Raw genomic sequence first — 14976 nt, forward strand, 5'->3', positions numbered from 1 at the left:
TAATATCTATAAAGTACCTATGATACCAGTTCTAATAACTCAGGGAATAACTCAGTTTTTTTGCATAGGTAAGATGGAAAGGGCCAAGGATGGCAGTCATGCCTGTAATCCCAGCACTTTGGGAGGCCGAGGCTGGTGGATCATCTGAGGTCAGGAGTTCGAGACCAGCCTGGCCAACATGGTGAAACTCCATCTTTATTAAAAATACAAAAATTAGCTGGGCATGGTGGTGGATGCCTGTAATCTCAGCTATTCGAGAGGCTGAGGCATGAGAATCACTTGAACCTGAGGGCGGAGTTTGCAGTGAGCTGAGAGGGTGCAATTGCACCCCGCCCCCCACCAAAAAAAGGGGTAGGGGGAAGGCAGTTCTCTTTACAGTGAGGTGAAAGAGAAGGTAAGTTTATGATTTAAATGTGAGAGGAAGCTTTCAGAAACAAGCTACTGGAACTGTGGTAAGATCAGCTTGGTGGGCAGCGCAACTGTGTGCTCTCTGATTTGCAACCTTTATTTTGCACATAATTGAATAGCGTATTTATTTCACAACCAAAACTAACCTTTAGGGGAAGGGAGAACTGCTTAGTTACATTCATGCTCCTAGAAAAAGCAACATTCTAGTAAAATGATAATTTCATGGAAAATATACTAGTAAAACCAGCTTACCTTAGGCCTTATAAGCAGAATAGAATAAAAAGAAAAACTGATCATGTTTATTGCAACCATTGTCAAGGTTTTAAACTACAGGTCCAGTGCTACCTTGAAAGCCTTGGGCAACCCTCCTCAGTCACTAGAAATGTTGATTATCTTTTGCTGTGTGCTCTCATTCACCCATGATGACTTCTTGGGGACCCATCCCCACATAGACACCTGATGCCTATTTAACTGTGAGTCTTGCCACCAACCTAGCAGAGTAAACCAAAGTGGAGCACCTGATACGAGGGCAGCCTCCCTAGAGGTTAATGAGACTAACCTTGCACAAATCATTCTGGCCTGCCAGGCACGGTGGCTCACATCTGTAACCCCAGCACTTTGGGAGGCCGAGGCGGGCAGACCACCTAAGGTCCGAAGTTCAAGACCAGCCTGGCATGGGCCTGTAATTCCAGCTACTCAGGAGGCAGAGGCAGGAGAACTGTTTGAACCCGGGGGGATGGAGGTTGCAGTAAGCCAAGATTGAGTCACTTCACTCCAGCCAGGTGAAAGAGTGAGACACCACCTCAAAAAAAAAAAAAAAAAAAAAAAAAAAAAAATCAGTTTGGCCAATCAAATTCCATATAGGTAAATTTAAATTATGAGGAGCATCAATGAAGAAAGTAGAGAAACCAGCCTGTAGCATAAGGAAGAGTGGAATAGACTACGGAAAGCAGAGACGTGACGAGAGAGATCCTATGTCCTATGTCCAGGCAGTAGCCGACCTCTTTTCTCCCTCCAAGTCCTAGGTAGCCTTGCAGTGAACTTCCTTTAAGTTCATTTAAATTTCCAGTCCTTGAAGCCAAAGATCAAACTGGAATGTGTCTATGTACATATTAATATTTAAAGGATACAGTACAAAACATTAAAAAATTACAGGTGAAACGTCCCAAATTAAATCAGTGATTTTGGTATTGTTGCAGTAACCTCTCCAGGTGCAACTTGAGTATATTCATTCACTTGTTACTAAACAAGTGATAAATGGTTATATTAATCTTTCTTTTTTTTTTTTTTTTTTTTTTTTTTGAGATGGAGCCTTGCTCTGTCACCCAGGCTGGAGTGCAGTGGCACAATCTTGGCTCACTGCAACCTTTGCCTCCCAGATGCAAGCGATTCTCCTGCCTCAGCCTCCCGATCCTCAGCTGGGATTACAGGCACCTGCCACCACATCTGGCTAATTTTTGTATTTTTAGTAGAGACAGGTTTTTGCCATGTTTGACCAGGCTGGTCTTGAACTCCTGACCTCAGGTGATCCGCCTGCCCTGGCTTCCCAAAGTGCTAGGATGACAGGTGTGAGTGATTGTGCAGGGCCATATGGAAGGTAGGGGAGGTGGTTCTAGCCTTTTTTAAATGGTAGGCATCATCCCTCAGTTTTGAATAATAGTTTTCAAACCCCTGTCCCCAGATTCCAAGTTGTAGTCAGGGCTGAAAACACTAGAGACTTTATGGTATATTAGTCTAGACTAAGAATAACTGCATGGCCCAGCGCGGTGGCTCACACCTGTAATCCCAGCACTTAGGGAGGTTAAGGCGGGAGGATCACAAGGTCAGAAGTTGAAGACCAGCCTGGCCAAGATGGTGAAATCCCGTTTCTACTAAAAATACAAAAATTAGCTGGGCACTGTGGCAGGCGCCTGTAATCTCAGCTACTCAGGAGGCTGAGGCAGGAGAATTGCTTGAACCTGGGCGGCAGAGGTTGCGGTGAGCCGAGATCGCGCCACTACACTCCAGCCTGGGCAATAAAGTGAGATTCCATGTCAAAAAAAAAAAAAACAAAACAAAAAAACAAAACTTCGTTTTCTTTGTGGATCTTAACAGTTTCAGTTAGTTGAGTATCTTAAGGGTTTTTGGCGTTTTTTCCTCCAAAGAGTGAATCTTCACTGGAGAACTTCTGTTTTTGTCTTTTTCTTTTTTAAACCAAATAGATTTTAATGTGCAAATTCGTAAGTGGTTTGAGGGTCTGGCATTGCACTCAGCCTTCAATACGTTTGAATAACTACCCATACGTGATCTTCTTAGAAGCAGTGTTTGAAACCACCCATTTCACCCCATCTGCTATGTTGTAGTTGGGTGTTTTTTTGTTTTTTTGAGGCGGAGTCTCGTTCTGTCGCCAGGCTGGAATGCAGTGGCGCGATCTCGGCTCACCACAACCTCTGCCTCTGGGTTCAAGCGATTCTCCTGCCTCAGCCTCCCGAGTAGCTGGGACTCTGTAGTCCACCACGGCCCAGCTAATTTTTGTATTTTTAGTAGACACGGGGTTTCACCATGTTGGCCAGGCTGGATGGTCTCGTCTCTTGACCTAGTGATCCATCCGCCTCGACCTCTCAAAGTGCTGGGATTACAGGCTTGGGCCGCTGCTCCCGGACTGACATTTTTTAAAACAGCCAAAACAGAGAAGAAAAATAAACTTTGTGTAGCTATAAAGAGGAAGGCACAATTAAATTTCAAAGCCCGGGCGGGAAAGGTTTCCGATGCGGTTGCTTCTTATTCCTTCTTTTGACTGACCCGCGCCTTCTCCGCCTCCCTTTCCCCTCCCGTCACCCACCCCAGCGGCGGGGATGCGGCGCCGCCTTCCGCCTTTCCGTACGGAAACATGGCGCCTCCCTGGGTGGGGAAGGCCATCCCCAGCTCCGAGCCAAAGCCCACTGAGCCTCAACGGCGGGTACTCAGCCACGCCTCTCACGTTTCCGTACAAAATCATGGCGCCTCTCTGAGTAGGGCGGGTGACTCTTGGCTCAGAGCCACTGCCCACGGAGCCCCACTCAGTGGTCATCGGTCTGCGCTTTCCACCTTCCCTGAGGAAACGTGGCGCCGCCCACCTGCCAGTCACCGCTTACGGAGCCCCTTCGGCAAGCACGAGAAAAAGCCGCTCGCCTTTCCGTACGAAGACATGGCGCTGCCCTTTATTGGGCTGGCGCCTCCCGGCCAAGCGCAGTCTCCTCCTTCTCGATACTGAGAAGCGGCCTCTTTGACCGCTGGCCACCGGAGCCGGGCTGGGAGAACCGCCCGCCGCGTGGCGAGGGATGCGGCCTCGGAGGGGCAGAGGCTGAACCGCCCCAGTCTGCCGCGCGTCGCTCCGGCCTCCGCCGTAGCGCCAGCCCGCACCTGATTCGCGGCGGGAGGGAGAACATCGACTCCACGGCAGGTGAGGAGAGCGGGAGCGGGAGCGCGGGCGGAGGCTGACGGGGCCCGCTCGGGAGGCGCGCGGCCCAAGTCGCCGGCATCTCTTTGCCTCTTCCCGTCGGATCCCGTCCGGGGATGTCGGGGGCAGGCGAGGAAGAGGCGGGGTCCGCGGGCGGGTGGGGCCCACGCCTTGAGGCCGCCCTCCCGGCGCGCCCGCGTCCTCCGCTGCTCGCGGCCCTGCCACTCCCTCGCCGGCCCGAACAGCTGTTTACAACGGAATCGGGACGCCGGGCGCGAGTGGAGCTCAGTGCCAGAGGAGGGATTCCCGGCGCCGGGGGACAGAGCCCCTTTCTTTTGCTGAAAGACCCTCTCTGCTGGGGAGCCTCTTGTGTCCAGCTTAGGCCCGCGTGCAGCCCCGACGGATGACCGGCTTCTTGGCAAGTGCGTGGATCCTCCTCCCTTCGGCTCCCTTTTTTACATGCAGTGGGGGTTGAATGAATGCGCGCGCTGTAAGCAATTAAATGGTTCCTGGCTGCATCCTAGAGCTCTTTGATTAGAGTTACAGTTTGTGGAAGGCCTGCCGTGTGCCAGCCTCTGCTATGCACAGTCTTTCGTTTCAGCTCCCCCCAAACCGAGCAGGTAGGTAGCTCTATTTTACAGAGGAAGGAACTGAAGTTACACAGCTAGTAAAGGGCCAGAATTGGGGCCCAGATATGTCTGAGACCGACGCCCAGCCCTCCCACATACACTGACATCACAGAGATGACGTAGGGATTCATCTCTGTCAACAGATACTTCGTGGATGTCTATTTGGGGGATATAAGGATGGAGCATAAGTGGGGAATATGACTGGTGCTGGCTCTTAAGAAGTTCGAAATCTAGGTGGAGAATTTTAAAATAAAAACTAGCACTTTGACCATCTGGCCCCAACGCATCTTTCCATCATCACTAGCCACTTCCTTTTCTCATTTTCTGCCCTCTGATTGAAATGCCCTTTTTTTTCACCTCCTTTCTCCCCCTCCAGACATGTTTTAACAGGGTGAAATTCTACTCCTTTTAAAGATCAGCTCAAATGTCATCTTTTCTGGGAAGGTTTTCTCAATCTCCTCCCAGGCAGAGTTAGTTTCTTCCTCTGCTATATTCCCTGGGCAATTTCATAATGCCACTAAGGCTTAAATTTCATTATGGCTCCTTGTAAGCATGTCTGCCTCCCCCTCTAGACTATGTATTTGCATCTTTCTCTTTAAATAAGCATACTTTGAATTGAATTTAAGGCAGTGATGAATGCCAACTGCCAACTAGCCAGCCCTATAGGAGCTGAGAAAGGCACAAATCACTGGTGAGGTCCGGGAAGTGTCCTGGAAAGAGATGGGACTTGAACTCAATCTTAAAAGGATGGAGTTAGTTTACTAAGCTGAGCATTAGAGACCTAGAAATCCTGCCTTTCCTCCTCACTGCACAGAATGAATTACTTCATCCCTTCTGGGCTTCTCAGCATGTGAAGAGGATAAAATTAGAAGCGTTTTGTTTGTCCTTTCTCATAGAATATGCTGGTAACGTTATCCTTTGGATCTTGGAGCATTTCCTGACCCTAACAGGCTTTAGGATAGAGAGGAGATGGATGTCCCCAGTGGAGTGTTGGAAGCTAAAATGAGACTAGAAAGGGGAAATACATGAAAACACCTTTATATTAATACAGGTCTGGGCCGGGTGTGGTGGCTCACATCTGTAATCCCAGCACTTTGGGAGCCCAAGGAGGGCGGATCGCTAGAGGTCAGGAGTTTGAGACCAACCTGACCACCATGGTGAAACCCCATCTCTACTAAAAATACAAAAATTAGCTGGGCATGGTGGCAGGTGCCTGTAATTCCAGCTCTTCAGGAGGCTGAGGCAAGAAAATCCCTTGAGGCCGGGCGCGGTGGCTCATGCCTGTAATCCCAGCACTTTGGGAGGCCGAGGCGGGTGGATCACGAGGTCAAGAGATCGAGACCATCCTGGTCAACATGGTGAAACCCCGTCTCTACTAAAAATACAAAAAATGAGCTGGGCATGGTGGTGTGTGCCTGTAATCCCAGCTACTCAGGAGGCTGAGGCAGGCGAATTGCCTGAACCCAGGAGGCGGAGGTTGCGGTCCAGCCTGGGTAACAAGAGCAAAACTCCGTCTGAAAAAAAAAAAAATCCCTTGAACCTGGGAGACAGAGGTTGCAGTGAGCTGAGCTAAGATCTTGCCAGTGCACTTCAATCTGGGCCACAGAGCAAGACTCTGTCTCAAAAACAAAACAACAAAACAAAAAAAAACCAGACTTGAATATTTCAGTTCCTGTAACTTCATTCTATTTAATGGAGTTCTTTGAAATTTCAGATAATTCTATTAGGTGACTCTTCACATCTGTCTAATGTGCAGAACACAGTCTGCCAAACTCCCTAAATCACTTGACATTTCCTTTGATCCCTTCATTACTTTCCATGTATGTAAGAAAGTTTATAATTCATGTTTATGAAAATGTTTTGTAATCTTCAAGTGCTAATGTTACAGATGTTAATTATTTTCAGCAAATGCAGAAACATTGTGTCTTCTTCCTCAGAAACACCCTAGGAGGCAGGGCATGGTGGCTCACACCTGTAATCCCAGCACTTTGGGAGGCTGAGGCGGGTGGATAACCTGAGGTCCGGCGTTTGAGACCAACCTGATCAACATGGTGAAACCCCGTCTCTACTAAAAATACAAAATTAGCTGGGCATGGTGGCGCATGCCCGTAATTCCAGCTACTTGGGAGGCTGAGGCAGGAGAATCTCATAAACCCCAGAGGTGGAGATTGCAGTGAGCCGAGATTGCTCCATTGAACTCCAGCCTGGGCAACAAGAGTGAAACTCCATCTCAAAAAAAAAAAGATTCTATTTTCTATCATCTCTAGGTATCTTTTTCACACGATAATAGCAAGGAATCAACCCTTCAGCCTAGTGGATTTACTCATAAGCTCGATTAAAAGCATTTTTTCCAAGGAGTTTGCCTATCTGCTCTTAGGAATGAAAGTAAAGAATGTAACATTGAATCACTGATTAAAGTAGTAGCAGCAGACCGTTTAGAGTACACACTGCTGGTAGTTTAAGTTCCTGTATTCTTGTAACATGCTACTCAGGAGTAGGACAAAAATATTCCAAATAACTATCTGAGATCCAGAAATTTGATAGATTACAAATGTCATTTTACAAGTATCTATTTAATCATTGAAGTAGAATATTATAGCTGGATAAGATCTGGGTAGGCTCATTTATTCTACAAACAAGAAAACTGAAACCCGAAGAGATTAAATGATTTGCCCTGAGTCACATTGCTAGTTGGTGACAGAACCAGAATACTTTTGGTTCTTTTTTTTTCTTTCCTAGGAAAGTGAATAAACTTAATTGAGAATGTCTGAAAACCTTGACAAGTCCAATGCAAATGAAGCAGGAAAATCAAAATCCAATGATTCTGAGCAAGGCCTTGAAGATGCTGTGGAAGGTGCTGATGAAGCCTTACAGAAAGCAATAAAGTCAGACTCCACCAGCCCCCAAAGAGTGCAAAGACCTCACTGTAAGCAAATTTGACTTTGGCTAGATGCAGTGTTATCATTCTTTTCAGGTGACAGTTGTATGAGGCCTTTTTGTGCATGTGGCCCTGAGCTAGGTTCTCATAATATTATTGCTAATATAGATTTAGGATTAACAGCAGTTCCTCAGCTGGCAGCCTAGCTACTTGTGGATTTTCAATTGCATGGGAAATTAACATTTGAGAATAATGTCCAGAATGTTCCTGTCTTTCTCCAGCCTCAATGATATTACAGTTTCTGAAATGCGCTGAGAAATAGGAGGGTGGGGTGCAAATTGCAGCTTTCATTAAAAGAGTGAAAAGTCTGAGGCTGATTCCAGCCAGGACTATGCTTGTGCAGGTTAAAAAAAAAAAAAAAAAAAAAAAAAAGTGAGTGAATTTACCACACCCTAATTCCCTGCCTGGGGGCTTAGTTCCCACGAATAGGGGATTCAGTTTGCTGAATGTGTTTGGTGAAGTCATTTCAAATCCCTGCCAAGGAGCAAGTCTCTGAAATGAAAGGATGGCGGTATCTTCAGGCATTCCTAGCAGTTGCCTCAACTCACATCTTTTATGAAGGATACCTTAAGCATTTTGAAGTGAGTCCAAAAATGAAAGTTTTTAAGAGGGAATGTCATAGTCTAAGAATGTTGGTATTGATGTTATCTTTTTAAACTGTAGATGATCAGTAGTTGTACATATTTGGAAAAAGTACAGACATTTTTAGGTTTTGGGGTGTGTTTCTTCTAAAATGATCAAAGCCCTTCCCAGGCAATATATTAGTCAACGTAGTATTCTTCAAGCAAACATTAACAGACCCTGTGTTATTGTGATTTATTATCACTTGGATTTTAATAAATCAACGATTAGGTCAAATTGTGTCCAGGGAAACATGTTGTTACTAGCACAGTCTAGCATGGTAGGCCTGTCTCCAATATGTATAGTTAGAAAGCTTCTGTTTTCCTATCTTTAAAATGAGGAAAATACATATATTTCTTAGGGTAGCGGTAAAGATTAAATGAATTTGTATAAGACACTTAGAACAGTGCTTCATAGGTAATAAATTCTTAATAAACATTAGTTGTTGTTACTACTATTGCTACTAACATGTCATCTATTGCATTTAAAGATGCCAGCACTGGCCAGGCACAGTGACTCATATCTGTAACACCAGCACTTTGGGAGGCTGAGGCAGGAGAATCACTTGAGTCCAGGAGTTCAAGATCAGGCTGGGCAATATAATGAGACTCCATCTGTACAAAAAATAAAAAAGTAGCCAGACACGGTGGTGCATACCTATAGTCCCAGCTACTTGGGGGGCTGAGGCAGGAGGATTGCTTGAGCCTGGGAGGTGGAGGTCGCAGTGAGCCAAGATCATACCACTGCATTCCAGTCTAGGTGACATAGTGAGACCCTTTGTCAGAAAAAACAAAAGGTTAGCTGAGCATGGTCGCACATGGCTGTAGTCCCAGCTACTTGGGAGGCTGGGACACGAGGATCACTTGCACTGGGGAGATCAAAGCTGCAGTGAGCCATGATCGTATTACCACACTCTAACCTGGATGACAGAGTGAGACAATCCTCTCTCATAAATAAATCGGCCAGGATTGATTGCTGTAATGTGGATGTATATGATAGTTTTACAACCTATAGTTTCTGCTAATGAAGAACTTTTGGATTAGGTCTTCAGTCATTCTCTATTGGTTGGTTGGTTGATTGGTTTTAATATTTTTAAACAATTTTAATTTTTATGGGTTCAGCCATTCTTTGGTTGATGGCTGCACCTTTGGCAACCTGTCAGTCTGATGGCATGATTCCAAATTAGTATTAAACCAGTACTAAGCTACATTATCTGAAATTGTGTGTAGTTATGCCTTAAAGGCAAGAATAATTACTTATCCTGGAACCTATGATCAAAATTTAGAGGATCTAGTAACAGCCAGAAAAGTACATCAACATTTGTTTGTATATGCATGTTTTTAGGAAGAAGGTCATAGAAGCTTTCATTAAGTTCTCATAGTGGTCTGTACCAAAATCAGGTTTAAAATCAATGCCCTAAGATATTTCTTTTAGCTGCCTTCCTATTTCTCCTGTAGTAGTAGGTAGGTATAGGACCATAAACCCAAAAGATAAAGCTAAGACCCCATTATTTGGGGATCAAGTAAGGAAGCATTATTGAACACAAAAAGCATAAATAAAGATTTACAAAATGCAGAGTTAACAATTTACAGACATTTTCCCCAAACTCTGTAAATGTGTAGCTACTGAGTTCAAAGGAACTCTAAAGTCACATTTGGAATTCTATAAATTAAAATGTAAGTAGCAAAAAGATAACATTTTTTGTTTTAAATTATAACACAGAGTAATACTTTAAGAGTGGAATTGCTATGCTAGGCAAGGTGGCTCATGCCTGTAATCCCAGCACTTTGGGAGGCCAAGGTGGGTGAGTAACCTGAGATCAGGAATTTGAGACCAGCCTGGCCACGATGGTGAAACCCTGTCTCTACTAAAAATACAAAAATTAGCAGGGCATGGTGGTATGCACCTGTAATCCCAGCTACTTAGGAGGCTGAGGCAGGAGAATCGCTTGAACCTGGGAGGCAGAGGTTTCAATGACCCACGATTGCACCATTGTACTCCAGCCTGGGTAATAAGAGCAAAACTTCATCTCAAAAAAAAAGAAAAGAGTGGAATTGCTGATGGTAGCTGATACAGAATATTGAAAAAGGAAAAATGGCTGGCTTGTAAAAAATTGGTTGGTACTAATTTGAGGTGGTGATTTGATTGTAAAAGATTATCTGTTCTTTAAACAGAGATCCTTTAAACAGAGTAAGGATCAGTCACCTGTTACTTAACAATATTTTCTTTAAAATCTTCTACTTGTATATACTTTAATCCTCTTCTCACAAAGAACCTTCTGTTCTAATGCTTTTTTTTTTTTTTTTTTTTTTTTTTTTGAGACAGAGTTTTGCTCTTGTTACCCAGGCTGGAGTGCAATGGCGCGATCTCGGCTCATCGCAACCTCCGCCTGCTGGGTTCAGGCAATTCTCCTGCCTCAGCCTCCTGAGTAGCTGGGATTACAGGCACGTGCCACCATGCCCAGCTAATTTTTTGTATTTTTAGTAGAGACGGGGTTTCACTATGTTGACCGGGATGGTCTCAATCTCTTGACCTCGTGATCCACCCGCCTCGGCCTCCCAAAGTGCTGGGATTACAGGCTTGAGCCACCGCGCCCGGCTGTTCTAATGTTTAATCCCCTAGTTGACCAGTAAAAGATGCTATATTCAGATGACAAACACCAATTATTACTCCAGTTAATATCCTCTATGTAGGACTTTGTTTTATTAAATCAGATCCTTGTGAATTTAATTAGTTGATCCCAGTCATCCTTAGACGAATAGATGACACAAGAACTTAGATTTCTAAAGCTCATGACTAGACTTTGAAATATGGTATCTCTGTATTCAATCAGTCAAATATTTGTTGAGTGCATACTCTATGTCAGGGATTCAGCAGTGAACCAGGCCCATGTTGTCTCTGTCCTCATGGAGCTTACAGGCTAGCAAGGAAGACAAATTAACAAGCAGTTTCCATCAACATAGTAAGTACTATAGGTAACCTTTACCCTTGCTTTACTGTATTTACTGTATAGTAGCTGTTTTGTTGACATTTATCATCTTGCCCTCCATAAATGTCCATCCACTTGTGTGACTAACAGCATCTTTTTAGAGGGTATAGACATCTCAGGACACCCTAGTAAAGAAAGAGTACAACCATTCTAAATTAGAACTTCATTTTATTTTGGAATCTGTCTGCCAGCCTCTCAGAAATGATGTTTAACCTAATACGGTTTTCAGTTTCTCTACAGGGCATCAGTGCACAAATGCCGTAACAAAATAACAGAATTTAGCAACAGCTTTAGCTTTGTATCACTAAGATAAACTCCAGAGTAAGTTATATGTAACCTTACCCATTTTTTTTTTTTTTTTTAGGAGACCGATCTCTTTATGTTGCCCAGGCTGGCCTTGAACTCCTGGGCTCAAGTGATTCACCCACCTCAGCCTCCCTAGTAGCTTAGACTACAAGTGTGCACCACCATGTCTGAGTTAACCTTACACCATTTTTCATGGCTCTTATTACAACTCAGATTCTCTTCACAAATTGAAGCAAAGCCGTGTTATCCACCAAATTGCATCTTTATGCAATTTTATGAAATCTTTAACAAATTTTTATTTATGAAATTGGTAAATTTGAGCACTGTCCCAAAACAAAAACCCCCACAACCTATCATTTGTATGCAGTGCATAATTCCTCTATGTGTACATGTGTAACATGTCCTGATCTTATCTTAGAACTGTAGCTTTTATCTTTCATGGTCAGATACCCCATCATTGATAAGTCTGATTTTATGTAGTCTCTAACTTGGATAGCTCCTGAAAACTTTCTTCTTCCTGAATGTTTGATGTTCTTAGTACTTGGTGCAAGCTGTTTTGTTCCAAGTATGCCCAAAACACTGAGAATGCACTTGTTTAAAATTTGGAGGGTTCTTATTTTTCATACAACACACTTAAGTCTCTTGTTTTTACATAGAGAAACACTGACCCTGGAAGATTTAAGTGACTTATTCAAGGTCATGCAGAGTCTAGAGGAAGTGAAATTTCTTCCTGATTTGCTCCAGCTACTGTGTTTCATGACTAGGCAGCATAATAACAGTGTCTATTACTACCCAGATAGCTAAAATTATTGGGAAATAAATCCACTGAGAGGACTTGATGTGTTTCTGTTATTTTCATAAATTTCAGATGATAAGACATTGGTTACTTTTTTGCAAAAGCAAGGTTAAAAGACTTGGAAGCCCTAATAATAATCTGAGTTTCTTTTTAAGAGGTTAAAACTTGATGGAGTTTAATAACACCTGATGTTTGATAATAACACCTGATACTTGATATCGACATACCCACTGTGGAAGTTTCATTTTCTGATAACTGGTAACAGAAATAATTTAATAATAAGCATATATTTATACATGTGTATAAATACAGCAAATCCCTACTGAGCCAGGCATACATCTATAATCCTAGCTACTTGGGAGGCTGAGGTATCAGTGAGCTGTGATCACCACTCTCCAGTTTGGGCAACAGAGTAAGACCCTCTCTCAAAAAAACAAAACAAAAAAAATATATATATATATATTAATAGAGTCTGTAGCAGAGTGTACATTTTAAATTTTGAAAAAGTCCAAATTATCTATTTTTTGCTTTTGTAGTTTGAGCTTTTTGTATCCTAAGAAATCTTTGCCTGATTCAAAATCACAAAGATTTTTGTCTGTATTTTCTACTAGAAGCTGTTTTTTCTGTATAGTCTTAGCTCTTAATGTCTGTGATTCTTTTTTTCTTTTTGAGACAGGATCTCTGTATGTCACCTAAGCTGGAGTGTAGTGGCGGGATCACGGCTGACTGCAACTTCTGCCTCCTGGGCTAAGCCATTTTCCCACCTGAGCCTCCTGAGTAGCTGAGACTACAGGCACATGCTACCACACCTGGCTAATTTTTGTATTTTTTGTAGAGATGGGGTTTTGCCATGTTGCCCAGGCAGGTCTCAAACTCCTGGCCTCAAGCAGTTTTTGCACCTTAGCCTCCAAAGGGTTAGGATTACAGGTGTGAGCCACTGTGTCCAGCCCAGTGATCCATTTTGAGTTGATTTTTGTTTATCATATGCAAGAAGGATCTAGAGTAAATCTTTTACATATAGATACCTAATTGTTGTAGCACCATTTGATTAAAAAAATAAAAAAGACCACACTTGCTCTTTTTTTTTTTTTTTTTTGAGGCAGAGTCTCGCTCTGTTTCCCAGACTGGAGGGCAGTGGTACAATCTTGGCTCACTGCAATCTCTGCCTCTTGGTCTTAAATGATTTTTAGTAGAGATAGGGTTTCACTGTGTTGTCCAGGCTGGTCTTGAACTGCTGGCCTCAAGCAGTCCACCTGCTTCGGCCTCTCAAAGTGCGTGAGCCACCATGCCTGGTCTATCCTTGTCTTTTGACGACATATATACAGTTGTACATGTATATCAGTCTATTTCTGGATTTTCTGCCCTGAATTTCTGTATATCCTTATGCTAAAAATATACTGTCTTGATTATTATAATTTTAAAATAAGTCTTGAAATCAGTGTCAGTCCTCTAACTTTATTTTTCTTTTTCAAAATAGTTTTGGCTTATTTCAAGGTGTTTTGTGTTTCCATATACATTTTAGAATTAGTTTGTCAGTTTCAACAAAAAAGCCTTCTGATTGGGATTGCATTTAACCAATAGATTGACTTGGGGGAAATTGATTATTAATAATATACACATAGAGGGGAACAACAGACACTGGGTCTAGTAGGATCAAGGAAAATAATGAGTACTAGGCTTAATACCTGGCTGACAAAATAATCTCCACAACAAACGGCCGTGACATGAGTTTAACTATATAATAAACCTGCTCATGTACCCCTGAACTTAAAAAAAAAGTTGTTTTTAATTGAAAAGATATATTGGGCTTTGATTTTGAATATTTATTATATTTTAGCAATATTCATGAAGCCAGATTTATTTATTTGTTCTGTATTCTTATTCATATTCTCTGGAAATGCTGAAAATGTTGTGAGGAAGAATTTTGAGAGTTTTCTCAACTTCCCCTTGTGACCAAATAAAGATTTTTGCCAGACAGGATATGACCAGCTCTTCGATTTGGTTCCTTTTTTTTTTCCTTTGGTGAGCAAAAGAAAAAAGAAAGAAAATAACTTTTTGACTAACCTAAGAAGATTTTTTAAAGCTGGGCAAACCAGTGACAATACTTATCTAATTTTAAGGCCAGATCTTATGACTGTCACATAAAATTAATATATTCATCTTCTAGGCCAGTGCTTCTCAAACTGTGGGTTTGAGAGTGGAGACTTGTGTTAGAAATGCAGATTCTGGTCTGTGTGCTGTGACTTATGCCTGTAATCCCAGTACCTTGGTGGGTGGATCATTTGAGCTCAGGAGTTTGAGACCAGCTTGGGGAATATGGCAAAACTTGTCTCTAAAACAATACAAAAAGTAACCAGACATAGTGGCGTGTGCCTATAGTCCCAATTACTTAGGAGGCTGAGGTGGGAAGATGGCTTGGGCCTGAGAGGTTGAGGCTGCGGTGAGCCATGATTGTGCCACTGCACTCCTGCCAGTCACAGAGTGAGACCCTGTCTCAAAAAAATAATAATAAAATAATAAAAAGCAGATTGTTTAGCCCTGCCCCAGACCTGCTAAATCAGAAACCCTGAGAGGTGGGCCCAGCAATCTGTTTTCACAAGCTTTCCCTCTGACTCCAGCGTAGGCTAAAGTTTGAGAACTGCTATCAGAGACTTTTTTTTTTTTTGAGAGGAAGTCTCGCTCTGTCACCCAGGCTAGAGCACAATGGTGTGATCGCTCACTGCAACCTCCAAGTCCCAAGTTCAAACAATTCTCTCGCCTCAGCCTCCCAAGGAGCTGGAATTAAAGGCATGCACCACCATGCCCCACTAATTTTTGTAGTTTTAGTAGAGGCAGGGTTTCAACATGATTGCCAGGTGGATCTCGAACTCC

General features: G+C 43.1%; 1 protein-coding gene across 5 annotated transcripts in view; it reads left to right on the forward strand.

The window, feature by feature from the left end:
- The first annotated feature begins 3412 nt into the window (after nt 1–3412).
- Nucleotides 3413–14976, forward strand: part of TCP11L1 (t-complex 11 like 1) — a 38840-nt gene continuing 27276 nt past the window's right edge. For 2 of the 5 annotated variants that reach the window (XM_010333208.3, XM_074401288.1), the window contains exons 1-2: nt 3955–4248; nt 7195–7381. In XM_010333208.3, coding sequence (XP_010331510.1) covers nt 7219–7381 — 163 coding nt within the window. In that variant the 5' untranslated portion in view covers nt 3955–4248; nt 7195–7218. The other 3 variants (XM_003919967.4, XM_039470592.2, XM_074401287.1) reach the window with 3 other exon arrangements.

Source organism: Saimiri boliviensis, chromosome 6 (genome assembly GCF_048565385.1).
Source record: "Saimiri boliviensis isolate mSaiBol1 chromosome 6, mSaiBol1.pri, whole genome shotgun sequence".
Taxonomy (NCBI): Eukaryota; Metazoa; Chordata; class Mammalia; order Primates; family Cebidae; genus Saimiri; species Saimiri boliviensis.